General features: G+C 39.4%; 1 protein-coding gene across 1 annotated transcript in view; it reads right to left on the bottom strand.

Moving 5' to 3' along the window:
• The window catches only part of tacr1a (tachykinin receptor 1a), a 98,549-nt gene extending 91,397 nt beyond the window's left edge, over positions 1–7,152 (bottom strand). Inside the window, exon 1 of the mRNA XM_031296555.2 lies at positions 6,353–7,152. Within this exon, the coding sequence (XP_031152415.1) occupies positions 6,353–6,756 (404 nt within the window). The 5' untranslated portion in view covers positions 6,757–7,152. The remainder of the gene's footprint in view (positions 1–6,352) is intronic.
• Positions 7,153–17,164: the final 10,012 nt, after the last annotated feature.

Here is a 17,164-nt window from a genome sequence, read left to right as displayed (position 1 = left end):
TAAAATGGCTGTCAAGTGTGCAATGACAATTTTACTAAAAAAAAAGATAAATATAATTTGATTGTCGGTTCTAGCTCAGAGGATGTATCACTAATCGACCGGAGTTAGAATGCCAACACAAAGAAAGGGGAAAGTGAGGGACATCTAGCCGAAAATGAGGGACATCCAGCAGAACGTCCGGCGGCACCAGAACAATCCCGTAAATCAGGGGTCTTCAACGTTTTTTAAACCAAGGACCCCTTAACTGAAAGAGAGACGGAGCAGGGACCCCCTACTACATATATTGTATAAAATGAAGTTGCATATTAAAACAATAATGTTTAGGGCGGCCTAAAGCCTTTATAAATATATATTTTTTGCATAGAATACTAAGCTATTAAAATAATTGTTGGCATGATTTTATAAATCATCTTTTAATCTTAAACATATATGTGGCACAGTGAATCCCTAGGATTAACTGTATCTGTGGATGGCTATCTTAGTGACTACCTTAACTATAGGCCAGTAAGCCTATCATCAGTGGGGATTTATATGTGCCAATAATAAGTTGGATTCATGTTAAGACATTTTAATTTTTTTTTTAAACTTTTAAAAATTGACAATAATTTGGAGGCCCCTTGCAGTGACTCTGAGGACCCGCTGGGGGTCCCGGACCCCTTCTTGAAGATCTCTGCCGTTAATAAAACACCGTCGATATAGACTAAACATATTTTAATCTGCTCTGCTGCAGTCTCCCAGCCATTATGTTTAACACCACACAGATACGCACAGTGGCTAGCTCCACAAGCTAAACCAAAAGCTGTGTGTATGAAGTCTAACAGTTTTTCCAAGTTTGCCATGTATCTTAAAATTTTGTGAAATTCTTGTTAACTTAGCTGCTGGCTGAGACATACCAGCTTCACCTCCCGCTTTCTTTTTTTTTCTTTTTTTTTTTTAAGATTATCTTTTTGGGCTTTTCCGCCTTTAATGGACCTGACAGTTAGGTGAGAAAGGGGAGAGAGGGGGGAAGACATGCAGGAAATCATCACAGGTCGGACTAGAAGCCTGGACCTCTGCGTCGAGGCATAAACCTCTATGTATATGGTCACCTGCTCTACCAACTGAGCCAACCCGGCCACCACCTCACTCTTTCAGCGGTAAATCCACATGGCTAATTATTATGCACGTCAATGACGTGACATCATCGAAGGGAGGAGGTCAGAGGACAGGATGAATGACTGATACTTACTGATGACTGTGACAAATAAATCTCTTGAATGTTCATTCTTTCTAAACTTCACTGAGTGTATATAGTGACTTTACTGTTGTAAACATTACTGTCGCTGCTCTACAAACAACATATAATTTCCACTGGAAACTGAAAGTGAACCTTAAAGGTACAATATGTAAAAATTTTGCATTAAAATGTAAAAAAAACCCGACTATACCATATATATATATATATATACTATATGTTATATATTTTTTTGAGTTGTGTTTTTACACTATCCCAAATGTTTCCACCAAAGTTTTATTTTATTTTTGACACAGTACGTTTCCTTTAGTCGCCTGTCAGTGGCCTCCTATAACCTTTCACCCTCTAGTAACTTCCATCAAAACACGGGCACCCAGATGATACGTTCGAGAGTCATTGTAAATCATACAATGTCACAGAAAGAAATACTAGTAACCGTAATACTGCTTTTTTTGCCACACAGCATCATTTTGTGATTAATTGCATGCCACTTTGCAACACAGCAGATACCTTATTTATTGATACATTTCAATATCAATCCAGCTTAATGTTACTACTACAATGTGCTGTTTGACAAGTAGCTAACGTTAATGTTAATGCTTGGTGGGTAACATTATGAGGTTACAACATCATTCAACACGCTCATAAGTTATTTCATCAAGTTATTTTTAGTATGATTGTTTTGACCACGGTTAACAGCACTGGGCTAACCCACAAATAAATTCACCAGTAACGTTAACATTAGCTGTATAGATAGACGAGTAATCTAATGCTAATTTAGTCGGGATAACAGCTGACAACAGCCCCGGGACATATAGTTACTATAGCCCCCAGCCAGCTAGCAGCAAGCCACTATCATTACAGCAATTCGAACCCGGCCAGCACTTAACTCCAGTGCCAGGTGCTAACGACGCTAACAGCAGTTTAATGAAGCGTCGGGAAACAGACCATATCAGACCCAGGCACCTGAGTCAGAACAGCATCCATAAGGTTAGCTACATCTCCGTTAGTGCCGAAAATCTCCTCCCTGCCAAATTTCTCCCCCCTTCGCGTTTAGCTGTCTTTACAGTTAGCTAAATCAACCTGACAAAAGGTAGGTTAAGCACCAAAACGACTAGTTAAGATTACAGCAAAGTGAAGGGGGAGATAATTCCGGGCAGCTGGGAGATATTCTGCTGCTGCACAACGGCCATTGAACGTCCTTGCCGTCCCGAAGATTCCCCTGGCAATCACCATCCACACCCGTCTCTCAGCCTCCTTGAGTAACGTTAGAACAAACTCCAAAAGGTGACATTGACATGTGAAATATATTGTTATAGTGTGGTTTTAGCTGCTGGCTAATTTTAGCTTGCTGGCTCACTAACTGGTCAGCTACCAATACAAATCGAATCAAGAAAAACGTAATTATGTTGGGGAAACTGCAGCTATTTCATTAGAATGACATGAATAAACATTACTAAACGTAACGTGAATGAACTTGAATGGGTAAACTCATCCATGAACACATGCATTCTAATCGGCGATGGTGTTTAACAATAAAAACTACAACTCCCATAATTCCACGCAACTTCCCAACGTCATCAAATGTTTGTGTTTACCATCCTTTGTTTTGATTGAGAGACCCCTAGCGGCAAATGTTGTACGTTTAAGTTCTGCTGGCATTGTTTCCATGTGCTACTTTCAGATGGTTCTATTTTAAAGATGATTTCTCATTTCTTCATAATGTGTAGGCCTACTCCTTTATGTTATTTGAGTAGTTTATCTTTCACTGGCTGCTGAAACGCTGCCCGCTTCCTCTGCGCCCATGTTGAGCAATTGTGCTGTTGCAGCGATTGTCTATTTTTTTCCGCGAGGCACGAGCGACTCTTGCAAGAAAATACACTGATAATCTATTATAAACAATATAGAAGCTATATTATACACAATATAGAAGCTATATTAAATACAATATAAATGATCTGATTCTGATAAATGATAAAATATGCATCCCCTACTTGCCAACCCCCTCTCCCTGCTGTTCTCCTGGAGTTTCAACTCCCCCAAAATTTTACATGATGAAATATCCAAACCTGACCATCCACTATATTTATTTTGAAATAGCCTCTTGTCACTGCTGTTTGTGATTGTTTTTTCCCCCCCCAAAACTACACAGGCCTACTTGTTTCACACATTAATTTGTTTCTGAAGAGAGAGCAACAGAGAGGAGCAGGCGCACACACACACACACACACACACACACACACACACACACACACACACACACACTACTGTACTGTATGAGGCTATACGTGTGTGAACTTGTTGGAGGAGTTCACAGACACACACACACTGCCCTGCTCGTGCAATAAAACTCTAACGTGTATATAGGAAGTTAATCAGCTGATTGATGGGCGAGGTAAAAGCCTGTGTCCTGCCAATACAGTTTGGAAGGACATTCGGGGGAACAGCAACACTGAGGTCATCACACTCATTTTGACCAATGGTGGAACTTCATCAATCAGTGACAAACCGATCAGCGACAAAGCAACAGAGTTTTGAGGTTGTAGGGCTGGATCCAGGTCCTGCCAGAACAAGGTCCAGCCAAATAAAATGAAATAGAAATCCATCAACTCCTATTGGGACATACAACACTGAGCGCCTATTTTTATTCCTTGAAAACCTCTAAGTCTTGTGCCAGGTGAGGAAAGCAGGCAAATAAGGCGAAATCCAGAACATTTTGTACAGACTATATTGTATGGGACCAGGCACGTTCACACATAGACATCAAACGGGGCTCCAGCACCTGCCCTTTTGCTTCCCCTTTTTCTGCAGTGCTTTAAAAAAGAGAAATATATATATATATATATATATATATATATATATATATATATATATATATATATATATATATATATATATATATATTCCTGTTTGCGCACAGTTTCCCTGTCAAACAAATATATTTATTGAATAAAAAATCTAAATATCAGGTCGGGAGATGAGAGTTTGTCGAGTTCCAACGCCATCCCACCTGTCAGACACAGAGAGGCAGGCAGGAGCAGCTCCTACCCCAGCTGTGTTTTTCTTGGCTTGTGTGGAGGTGAGTGGTGATGATGAACCAAAAGAATAGGCTATCAGTGCCTCAAGTTTACAGCTAATTAACCAAAAGACAAGAAAACAAAAAAACAAATATAGATAACTTGTGTCTTGCTAACATGCATGATCTACTAGCAAATGTAATAAGTTAGCTAAGGTTAAGCTAAGGCATCATGGCCCTACAGACTAATGTAGCCTACTGTACTTAATAGAGACACTACAGGTGAATACAGTACAATTTGTGTCTAATTCAACATCACAATTGCCACATTGATATGCAAATTAAGCACTAATTAATTAAAATGCGCTAATTTGCACACATTTGACAAGGCACTACAGGTGAATAAGTTAAACAGAATTTTTAAACTAAACATTTCACCACAGAACTTCCCCAGTTAATGACTTCCATCAAGTCATTAACTGGAACAGCAGATGTAAAATAGCCTTTTGGCTAATTCTGGCACATTTTACATTTTCATATGTATTATTAGTGTGCATTGTCCCTGTTAAATAAACCTGAAATAAATAAATAAATAAGAGTTTTTTCCCCCCATGAAATGTTATGTTTAAATATGCACATTAGCTTGTTTGGTTCATTTAGAAGAAATCTACAGATGCAAACAGATGGAGGGTTACAGGTCTAAAACAAACATCTAAATGTGTATTTTGGAAGTGTTCTTGCCATTAGAGTAAACGAAGACATGGAAGCAAAATTGACCAAAACCTCTAAATTGACCACTACATAAAAAATGTACAAAATAGCAAACCGTTGTTGGTTTTGAAGTGTTATTTATTAATAAGTGTTATTTATTAATAACACAAAAGTAATTAAAGTGATTTATTGCCATTTGCAAAATAAACACATTCTTAGTGAAACTATCTCCCCCTTCTTGGTGCTGTCAGTTATTCTAATTATATGCTTGAAACTAGTAGCATAGAAAACACATTGTGGCAGGGTTTCCTCTGCTGTTGCCTGCTCTTGTGATAAACCTAGTGAATACTAAAGAAGACCATGCTTTTTCTGTGAAGTAATTATTTTTGTAGAAATCTGTTGAGTATTGAACAATTGTGTGAGTGTGAGGGAATTAAAATAAATTGGTTAGGAAGTCATGACGTTTTATTAATAAATAATTATATTATATATTATAATATATTATGTCCCTGTATGGGACAATGTGGCATTTCACCATTCTCTTCCAGTCACAGACTGGTTAACTGTCACTTTTCCTTCCACCTTTCTCTTCATTCTTCAGTAATTATTTTCCTCATAGAGGTGGAGAGTTTATGGCTACCAGCTGCATGATCAGTCCCTCTCGGACGCGATGAATGCTGGGTATGATGGGCACATCTGCAGAAGATTGCCAGGTATGGATCGGACAGGCAACAAAGATTATTTCCCAGTGTGATGTGAAAGAGAACACTTGCAATAATGGCAAGCAAAAAAAGCCTATTGAAACTTTGCATAATGTTTGATAAATGTCTGTGACATACAGTAAGTATACTGTATAGGTAAAATCCATGCAATAAAGAAGTGACTTTCTTTTTGTTGTAATGGGATGTTGGTTCTTTCTGAAGATCCCTGTTGAATTTGGGTTTTAGTTGCAACCACTGTAACATAACATATTAGGGCTGCAACTATTGATTAATTTCCATTGCGGAATAATGTATCGGTTATTTTTGTCGATTAATCGATTAGTTGTTTGGTCTATAAAATGTCCGAAAATGTCAATCAGTGTTCCCCAAAGCCCACGATCATGTCCTCAAATGTCTTGTTTTGTCCACAACTCAAGGATAATTCATTTAATGTCATTGAGGGGTGAAGAGACTAGAAAATATTCACATCTAACAAGATGGAGTCAGAATCTTTTTATTTTTCTTTTTATAAAAAATGACTCAAACCAGATCATATTTGCAGCTCTACATACTATTCATTTATTTTTGCTTTGAATGATTTAGGAGAAAATGGTGAAGACTTTTGATCAATCATGAATGGGTGGTTAAATTGGGCGCTTTTAAAGCAGGACAGTGAAACCCGCAGCTTACCTGTCCAGAGCGATGGCAGTCATTGAGTAGATGCTGGCAAACACAGCCGCGATCGGAAAGAAGTTGTGGAAGCGGCAGTAGACAAATCCGAAGTACCAATCGTTGTGCACGGCGTAGGTGAAGTTGATCACGGTGTTGAAGGCGGACATGAAGGTTTCGGCGAACGCCAGGTTCAGCAGGAAATAATTGGTGACGGTCCTCATGCGTTTATGCGCAATAATAATCCAGATCACCGTAAGGTTGCCTACCACGGACACGATCACTATACAGCTGTACGCAATGCCCCAGAGCACAATTCTCCAGACTGGCTGCACAAACTGGTTCCAGTTCACGGTCCCGTTACTGGTGTCGTTGGAGCCGCTGGTCCAATTTGACGCATCGGTGATATTGAACAAAGCATCCATTTTGCTGTTTAAGACCAAAAGTCACACTTAAACTACCGAGCATAAACCTAATTCATTGCATGACAACGTTAAATATCCCAATGTCAAATGTAAAGTGAACAATAGAAAGTTTCAGAAAAGCTTGACCGCCGCACGCGCTGTCGAGTCTGCTGTTCACTTAAAGACTCCGCTGTCTTGAAGAGAATACAATATGGAATTCAGTGTAAGTAATTCACGTGGACTTTACAATAACAATCTATTGCTATCTATTAGCCTACACTCTTTAACATGTTTCGTACATGCGTAAAAACGAAAACGCGCCTTTGACGCGCAGTGCAGTCTCAGAACAAGTCTGTGTTCCTCTCACTGGTCACACATATCTGAGCTCTCTGCTCCGTCCTCTCTTCGTCAGCCGCTCCCAGCTCTCTCTGCTCAAACCCAGCGGCTGCACACCGGCTTTTATGTAGCGAGCCGCTGTGCACCCGTCCAATAGGCAGTCTCTATAATTATGATTATAAGTTATTTATTCCATCCGACTCATACCGCACGGGGAAGCCAAAAGGATTATCATGCCTAAATATGCCTCTTATCTGATTAAAAAGTCCTTTGGAGGCAATAACAAATAGCACACAAGCAGGACACTGGCTGAACGAATTCAGGCACATTATTAATAATACTAATATTGTATTAATACTAATGCCAATAATAATAATAATAATAATAATAATAATAATTTATACACAAGTTGTAATAATAAAGGTCGTAGTTGTGTAGCACCAGTGGCATCATTGATGACATTCATCTTGAATAGATTATCTCAAAATACAATTTAAGAAATCCGTTTTTTTCTGAATGTGATTTGTATGGAAGAGGATTAGGGCCAATGTAGTCTATATCCACAATGTTCCACTTCCGGGATTTCTCCGTTCCCCCCGGAAATTCCGCCGGATGACTCTCTTTTCGGCCGGATGTCCCTCTTTTCGGCCGGATGTTCGTTACCTTCCGCTTTCTTTGTGTTGGAGTTTTACACTCTGGTGAATTTCTGAGGACTATGGTTAACTGCTCCTCAGATCTCTGCAGGGTAAATCCAGACAGCTAGCTAGACTATCTGTCCAATCTGAGTTTTCTGTTGCACGCCTAAAACAACTTTTGAACGTACACGTTCCTCCAAAACAAGTTCCTACCCGAGGCTATTTTGCAGCGGCACAGTGGCTCTGTCCGTGGCTTGGCGCCGCCCATGACAATTGTGATTGGTTTAAAGAAATGCCAATAAACCAGAGCATGTTTTTCTCCCATCCCGGAATGCTGTGTGGACTAGCCAGACCCTCCTCCGCAGCGCTGTGGAGGAAGGTCTGGCAAAGTGAGACTAGTGCCAATGTGAAAAAATGTATTCTGAGTTCTGAGTTTAGAGTTAGAATTGTGAGATAAAAGTCAGAATTGTGAGAATTACAGTTTTTTCCGATCGCTATGACCATTTTTTCAATACTTTTAACACCTTTTCTAAACTCTTAACACACCAACACACCTACAACACACAATTGACAAAACAGTTAATTTCATGCTCAAAATCACACATTGAAAGCTAAACTCTAACACTAATTCAAAATCAAATAATTCTTCCAAAACACTATCATTTGTGCTCTTCCAACAGGAACATTTAGTCAATCATAGCACAATGTCATACAAAACACTAACATCACTGCATTAAACTTTAAACTGCATTATTTTACATGTGTCAGGTCTGCCCTTATACAATAGACAATAATATATTGTATTGATCATAGATTGTGTTTTACACTGCAGTTTCTCTTGAAGCCTCTCTACATTTTTGTTTTGTTGGGTTTAGTAAATGCATGCATTTTGTTTCTTTTGCTGCAGAAATTCAATACAAAAATGAAGGACCCATCTCAGAGTAGCTTTATAGAATGTACGGTTTACTGTATGAAAAAAAGAAGACAGAGACAGAATTGTCCTGGTACTCGTCTTCCTCTCACTCGTGCAGCAATTTTTCTTACTTTCTTTGTGTTCATCTGTATTGTTCCTTTTCCACACAAAAATCAGCCCATCTAGGTCCTTTTTTACTGTATGTACTACTACTGTACAGTAACATATGGTCATGCAATTGAAAGAACCTCAACACCTGAGTGTGTTTCCTAGATGGGAATCAGCTGTGATTGATCTATTTGCATAACTTCAATCAGCTGTTTCTCAGTAGCAATGGAATAACATGGAGGGGGTATATTTGAGTTTATTTGTGATCAGCTGTTCACTTTCACTTTAGCCTATACGTTAGGTTTAGAACATGATGTTAACTGTTCTACATACAGTGTGAAAGCATTTGCAAATTGGTCAGTAAAAATCCATTGTTTTGGTCTTGGTTGAGCTTGTGTGTAAAAGAAGTTCAAGCATTTTAAATTTGTGTTAACTGTATGCATTTTGTGTCAAAGCAACAATAAATGTGTTAAATGTATAGCCTACACAGACGGATGTTGTGCTGTGTTAAGAGTTTAGGAAAGTTGTTAAAAGTATTGAAAAAATTGTCATAGTGATCGGAAAAAACTGTAATATACAGTCTGTGGTTACAGTTCTGACTTTACTCAAGGAATAAAGTTTTTGTATTCTGTATAAAACCAGAGAATAGTCCAGATTCTTTCATCATTCTTGATAAAACTTAAGTCTTCAATCATGACAGATTGAGTGCCCATTTTACTGTAATGACTACTAGTCCTTGCCAATTAAAAAAAGTTAAAGTTAAAAAGTTCAAAAGTTAATTGGCAACAACAGTCCAAATTGTCAGAATTCTGACTTTAAACTCTGAGATTAAAGAGTTCAGACTTTATTCTCAAAATTCTCCGAGTTTAAACTCAGAATTCTGACTTTATTCTTACAATTCCGACTTTAAACTCAGAACTCAAATACATTTTTCACATTGGCCCTAATTCTCTTCCGTAATGTTTTGAGGTGTTGTTTCAGTGTCCCTGTCCTCCCACTCACTGCCCCCTCTTGGTGAGATCAGCTGCTTTATAGGGTGTGAACATACTGAAGACACAGTTCAAATTGCAGGAATGGAAGATGCTTCAGAAGGCTTCTTTACGCATTTCACACTGTTGTTATAATTCTCTCTGTAAGTATAATATTTCAATAATACTGACTTGACTTATGAGAATAAAAGAAAAAAACATAATGTAAAGACACACTTTAATAGTATATTATACATTTTTACTGATCCACTAGAAAAGAAATTATTTATAAGGGTGGGCAGTGTAGGATATTTTCTTCAGGAACCAGCACTCTTTTATTGTTTACAATACCAAGCTTTATATATTCGATCAGAGCCCAGAGCCTTTTTCCTGGCTCTATTTGTCATGTCTGCAATTGCAGGAGTCTACCCAAAATAACAATGTGAGAGGATGATTGAGCTCATTGAAGGCTACTTCCAAGCTTGCTACTGGACTTTTGACGGCAGTGAAAGACTGGAGAGCGAGTCGTTGAATGAACCTTAACTCACAGCCCTTCTCCGTGTGATTTTGGAGTAAAGGAGCTGTTATAGCCACAGGTTTTGTTACTGTGAATCTGAGAGGTGTGATCAATATTTCTGTATAATATCGCTCTGGGGTCTAAGCCATTTTTTCCAATATTTGGATCCCCTGGTCTCCTTGTGTGATAATGCTTGAAAAACCTTACCCCTGTTGTGCACAATCAAGTTATAGACATCATTTCTTTCAGGAGAGCCTGGGCTATCAGGATATGTATATGCTGCAGGGATGTCACATGATTGAATAAATCATTATATGACTATTACAGTTTTTTCACCGGGCTCCCCTGACGTTAAACCGGAATCGGAGCGACAGTAACTGGACGTTTGAGCCATTTATCCATGCATGCTAGCTAGCCAACATTATTTGGTTAGCAACGTGTGCGTCATGTGTAGTGACCTTCACAGTTGAAACCTGCCGGGGTGGAACTAGTTGTGGCTCGCACATACCATTTTAGCAATGGGTTTTTAAAATAACTTAGGATATTTTATTATCGTTTCGGAAATAAATTGTAATTCCCAATAATCCCCAATCTTTCCACGTACCCCCTACAAGCTGCGTACCCCTGGTTGGGAACCACTGCTATAGTGAATGGGAAGAGACAAATCATTTTTTGATCCCGTTTGAATTGAGCCATAAATTACACATATGATATTCGTTGATTTAAGATATTTTTGCAAGTCAAAAAAGTCTCAGTTTGTCATAAAACTGTTGGAAGTATAAGACTGTGAAAATACTTAATTAGAAAGACTTCTCACTCTGAACTTGCATCAGTGACGTCTCGCTGAAGCTACGGTGTCTGTGTTTTTCGTACCGTGATGTAGAGTTATTCACACAAGCAACCGATTTTGGTCGTTCTTTTGCTTTTAGGGTGATAGTCTCGCATTGCCAGACCTTCCTCCTAAGCGCCTCATGGAGCAACAGTGCCTCTGCAAAATTGCCTCGGGAAGGAACTTGTTTTGGTGGAACGTGTACGTTCAAAGGTTGTTTTAGTTGTGCTGAGAAAACTCAGATTGGACAGATAGTCTAGCTAGCTGTCTGGATTCACCCTGCAGAGATCTGAGCTGCAGTTAACCATAGTCCTCATAAATCCACCAGAGTTTAAAATGCCAATACAAAGAAAGAGGAAGGTAATGGACATCCGGCTGAAATGAAAGACATCCAGCGGAATTTCCGGCAGCACCTGAACAGTCCCGGAAGTGGAACGTCGTGGATATAGACTACTCGGCTGATACAACTTCGCTGGATAAAACACATCGGGTAAAAAACGTTACAATAAATGTGTTGTGGAACATAGCTAAGCTAGCTAAGCTAGCTAGCTAGCGAGAAAGACGCAAGGGTGAGGTAAATAGTGTGAGACCAGATACGTAGTTCATTGAGCGGTTTCACATCAAACTTGACTTTCTTCACTTGCAAAATTATCTTTTAAATTGACGAACATCATATTCATAGCTCAATTCAAATGAAATATAAACAGATATTTGTCTCTCCTCATTCACTACCATACATATTTTTTGTGAAATAAGGTCCCATGGGGTCCACCGAAGGGACTGCTGATTACCAATATTCTCATGAATAAATGAATGACGTTGCTACCAGGTTACCTGCTTTTATAGTTAAAGCCACAACAACTAAGACGTACTATACAGTAGGAGAATGTCACAGAGCACAGTGGACCCAAGAGCACGACATCGAACACAAGCTTTATTGTACAGAGTACAATCACAGGTGAAGGTAACAAAATCGGCAGGCAAAAGACGTGGTCAAAATACGGGCTAGAGATCTACAAAAACACTGGGAAGGTAACACAAGGGATAACGCTGGAGAGTGAGACACACAAGGTACTACAACAACCTGGCAAATGACAAAGGACACAAGGTGAGTATATGTGCGCTGCGACAGGGGAAGACGATTACACACAGGTGACACACATTAGGGAAGGGAGGGTAATGACTCAGGCGGGAAGGCAGACAAAGACGGGAAGACAAGTGACCTGAAACAGAGACAGACAGTGAGTTAACAAAATAAAACAGGAAGTCAGGGAAACAAACAAAACATGAATTAAGAGCGGGAACTGGATGTGACAGAGAAGGTCACTGTGAATTTACTGCTGGAAACACTGCAGCCAAACAATAATCCCACACAGACAATCAAACACACTGTAGGGCTCTATTAGAATAATATTAGAAAAAGAACAGAGATTTTTTTTGTCATGCACTGAGGCCATAATTTACTACATCAAACTCACAGAGCATCTTTGGCACTCCACCACTCTCTGCGTCTCTCTTCACATTCATTGCACTGCAGGCTATTGTTTCATGCAGGCTTGTTCTGTGTTAATGAGTACCCGGAACCTCATGTGCCTGTTGTAGGAACCTTTTTTTGGCTTTCCATCTTGACTAAGGCTCACTGGGAAAAAAGAAAGCAGTTTTATGTAAGAGTACTGTAATGAAATGATTTGGTTCAGAGAAACAACTCTTGGCCAGGTTGCTATGAAATTTCACGATTACCTTCTTTTTTTCTGGTGTTATCAAGTCAAAAGTACCCCTTGACAAACTCTTTGGTCTATGACAACTAACAGTTGAATGTCCATGAATCTTTCTGTGAATTCATGCTCCTCAAGGTGACCACTAAACTTTTCTTTAATGATCAGGTCAGGTCACAGGATTTATAATCCTTATTGCAGATGCAATATTGCCGCATTCTTATGAACGGGTTCGTATGATATCGTACGAAAAGTTATGCTAACAATTCATATGATATCCTACGAAATTGGCGATCACCATCTGGTCACGTGACGACCGGTCACATGACAGTTCAGCATTCTTTACATTTACATTTGGCTGAGAAAAAGGTTTACTGAGTCATTTTAGAGGCCGCTACAGTTGAGTTTAGCCGATAAAAGTTTACTGTGAGACAGGTACAGTACACCTCAAGGTGACAGTCCTTTCAGCAGCTGTTACAGTTGAGTTTAGCTGACAAAAAGTTACCATCATACAGTTAAGTTTAAGCACCGAAACGACTAGTTAAGATAAGCAAAAAGATTGTGGTTTTGATTAAGACACTGTCCCCTTAAAGTGCCCATATTATGAAAAAATCACTTTTTCTGGGATTTGGGGTGTTATGTTGTGTCTCTGGTGCTTCCACACACATACAAACTTTGAAAAAAATCCATCCATGCTGTTTAGAGTGAGATACGGTTTCTGAATGTGTCCTGCCTTCAGTCTCTGGGTGAGCTGTTCAAAAACGAGCAGGCTAACCGCAACCATTAGCTCGTAGCGTTAGTGTTAGCATGCTAATGCTAACGCTAACTCTAGCATGCTACCTCGTTCTCAATAGCAAAGCACTGCTACAACACACACAAGTTCACCATAATCTACAAAATAACTACTTACATGTGCACCCTCATTTAGAAGTCTCCCAGCTAATCCTGCCTTGTAACTGACCGAAGTTGTAGAAACAACCTTTCTTTTACTGTCTATGGAGCTAGCTGACATGATCTACATCTGAGCTACTGCGCATGTGCAAGTGCAATCAAAGATAGTACAGAAGAAGAACAAAAGAGGTCTCACTCTGTAGCTAAAACAGAGACCAGCTGAAAAGAGGATCTGCAGCAGTGAGAGAGAGCGGTGCAGTACAACAAAAGTATGGTGTTTTTTGAAAATTAAACCATGTAAACCTATTCTGGTACAACCTTAAAATACAATTATGAACCTGAAAATGAGCATAATATGGCTGCTTTAAGTAATATTCCCAGAACACGACCGCGTGTTTCCCGGGACACAAACTCCACTCCCCCACATGAAAGGCCTGTGTTTTATCAACCACCCATCCACCCCCCTTAAACATTTTATACAGCAGCACACTGTCACTGTGGTGCATACAGCGATAAATATGAATATAAATATAAATATTACCTTTTGTAGATGTACGAATGGTTCATGAGAACAGCCTGAATATTGTGATATAATATTCAAGCAGGAAAAAAAATGCATTTGCATGGGCCTATGTGTGATAGAAATGTCTTTAGGCTTATGCACCATGAGGGTTGTGACAGTGGTTTCAGACTCTATAAATATCAAGAAATGGCTGGTGGATGTTCTCCTCTCTCCTGTAATTTTCTGCTTTTTTACATAATGTCAGCAATCTGTGTGCTACCCAGGTCAACAGTTTCTCAATGAACCCAGCAACATACTAACCAAAAATTGTATCTCCTCCAAAGATAATTCCATTATAGATAGTGTCCAGTCATGGCAATTCTATTCCTCTAGCACAAGGACATTGCTTTTCTCTTGGGAGAAGCTCGATCCATACTGGACTGTCCTCTCCATCACGACTGTCAGAGCTCCATGGTGGAGTCTAAACTGCTTGAAAGGAGAAGTGCACAGTTTTGGCCATGAAAATATCAGGTCAAACAGTCACCTGTAACCTGTACGTCAATGCCGTCCATGCAACATGAGACATTGATTCAGAGACTGGGTGTGCATTCCGATCGCCAGGTAGTTCCCTGCAAAGTGTACTGCACAGGGTATTCAGCCATGTTAAGCAAGATTCCAACCTGTAGGCCTATAGGGAGCAAAAATGCTCAGTTCAAAGGGAACTGTGAACTGTGTGGGGAAGAACTGAACAACGGTTCATCACTTCGCTGGAAGTTGACAAGCAAGAATTCCCATCAGTCAATGTGCCTCACTGGAATGACAGTGTACATCTTGTAAAATAATCAAATCATTTTTATTCACAAGTTACATACATTTCAATAGAGGAGTTTTGTAATGGTATCCGTTTTTATCCGTTCAATATATTATTATAGAAGTGTTTAGTAGCAACATATGTGAGGTGTTTACGTTACCAAGGTAACACACAGAGGAAGTGCTATCAACGCTGGTGACGTTGCAGGGTGTTACAAAGGGAGGAATTTTGTCAAGGGAAGTTCCCTTAACTGACATTCCCTAAACAGGGAGTAGGGAGTACTGTTTATGTACACTGTCGAACGGAACGCAGCTCTTAAGTCCTCTACATTTGATAACACAGCACTGAAATCTTTCACTCATAATTAAATTAGGCTGTAAATGAACATTGATGATTAAAGTACCTGTAATTGTATAAAATTGTATATAAACCTTCTGAGCACATCTCTTTATGTGTCTAGATGCTTTTCTTCTAATAAAACATGCACCACGCCCCTATTTCCAAAAGAGATTCAGTTTTTACTGTTGTTATATTTTCACTTTAATTTAAATTGTTGCTTAGATCCTAAGTACAGCCCAAATAAGACTATTCTACAGCATGGGTGGACTGGGACAAAAACAAATCGGCCCTGGCATTTAGAGCTGCAAAGTTTTATCAATTAGTATTACATTTATTGCCAACTATATACGACAATTCACCAACAATAACAATAACAACAATAATTGTCACAACAATAATAAACGTTCTTCCGGGTGGCAAAAGCCAAAGCATTCCTATGGCAACGCTAGTAAATTGCTTGGAAGGGAGTCGGCAGTAGCCTAATTTACATTTTAACAGGTAAGTTGATTCAAAAACAGATGTGGTGGAAATTCAGACATAGTTAACATGATCATTGAGGGACTGATTAACTAATTCCAGAGATAGCAATAAATGAAATGCCTAACCTTGGTCATAGTAGATGTAGGTAGCGCTAGTCTACTGCCATAATTTTTAAATGAGTCTCAGCCTACTATTGAGTAGTTCTTTTAGTGACTGTTGCTGTTTGACGTACAATATGTTAGGCTTTTGGTAGATGGTCTATTTCCCTGTTAACTAACTAAAAAGGCTATGATCGTTTTCTGTTGTTCGGGTCGGATGGCACAGACGTGAGCTTTTGACGGTGAAATGGATAGCGCGCTGTAGCCTAGCGCTACTCAGCACTCAAACTAAACTCGCAGTGATGATGAAAACAATGTGGTACACACACAACTATGTTTTGCTTTTCCTATTTCTTCCATTGACATTTGATCAGTAGCCTACATGACACTAGACGTTCGGTCTCTTCCTTGTATAATACTTTTACTTCAGGCAGTGACTGGCAATGAGTCTGATCTTCAAAAGAGACCTTAAGTTTACTAATATTAGTCTTGAATTTCCCCAGCTGAAGATAATTATGCTCTGCTATGATTTTGTAGATGGACAGTTTTGAGATTACATGAAGCAGAGTTGAAGAGCAAGCACGGTTGGCAGCAGAAAGGTAAACGTTGGCTGAATCATATAATTTAGGGGATCATTAAGATTTTCTCTTAGCAGTTTTAATATTGGTTTCTTGCACATTCTTCCAGTCACTCTGCAATTTAACAGAACTACTTTTTTGACATTGAACACTAGGGACCTGACAGAGCAAAGCAGAATAGAGAAGTGACTGCAATGAGAGGGAGCCCAAAGACAGGCAGGAGTATCCAGTCCAGACAGAAAGAAGGCAGGCACTTGCTTTCAGAGAGAGAGGGAGAGACAGAAAGTTTTCACATGAAATATGTCTTCTGCATATGTTCTTCAGTTGGACAAATCTGATTTCAATAGGTACAATAGTAAACTGAAGCTCTCGTTTGAAAATCCCATTCTGTCTTTGCCAGATCCATACAATCTAGATGATGGCTGGTATGCTGCTGATTAGAGTTGAGCCGGATACTCGGCTGAAACGAGTATCCGGTACGGATAAAGCACTTTTGCCGAGTACGAGTATTATACGAGTAATACGAGTCAATATCTGTGCTCGGATTGAATAAAAATCTTGATTGGGTAGCTGACTGTGTCTGCGTTCTGTGATAGGCTAGTCGTCACAGCGCCCCTCCCCTACACACATAAAGATTTATTGTGTTGCTGTGTCCCGCTCTGCTCACTCACACAGAACAACTCTCTCTGTTTCTCCCTCAGTCACTCAG

The sequence above is a fragment of the Sander lucioperca genome, chromosome 2, assembly GCF_008315115.2.
Source record: "Sander lucioperca isolate FBNREF2018 chromosome 2, SLUC_FBN_1.2, whole genome shotgun sequence".
Taxonomy (NCBI): domain Eukaryota; kingdom Metazoa; phylum Chordata; class Actinopteri; order Perciformes; family Percidae; genus Sander; species Sander lucioperca.
Note: the sequence above shows the minus strand (reverse complement) of the source record. Positions and strands in the feature narration are given on the sequence as shown.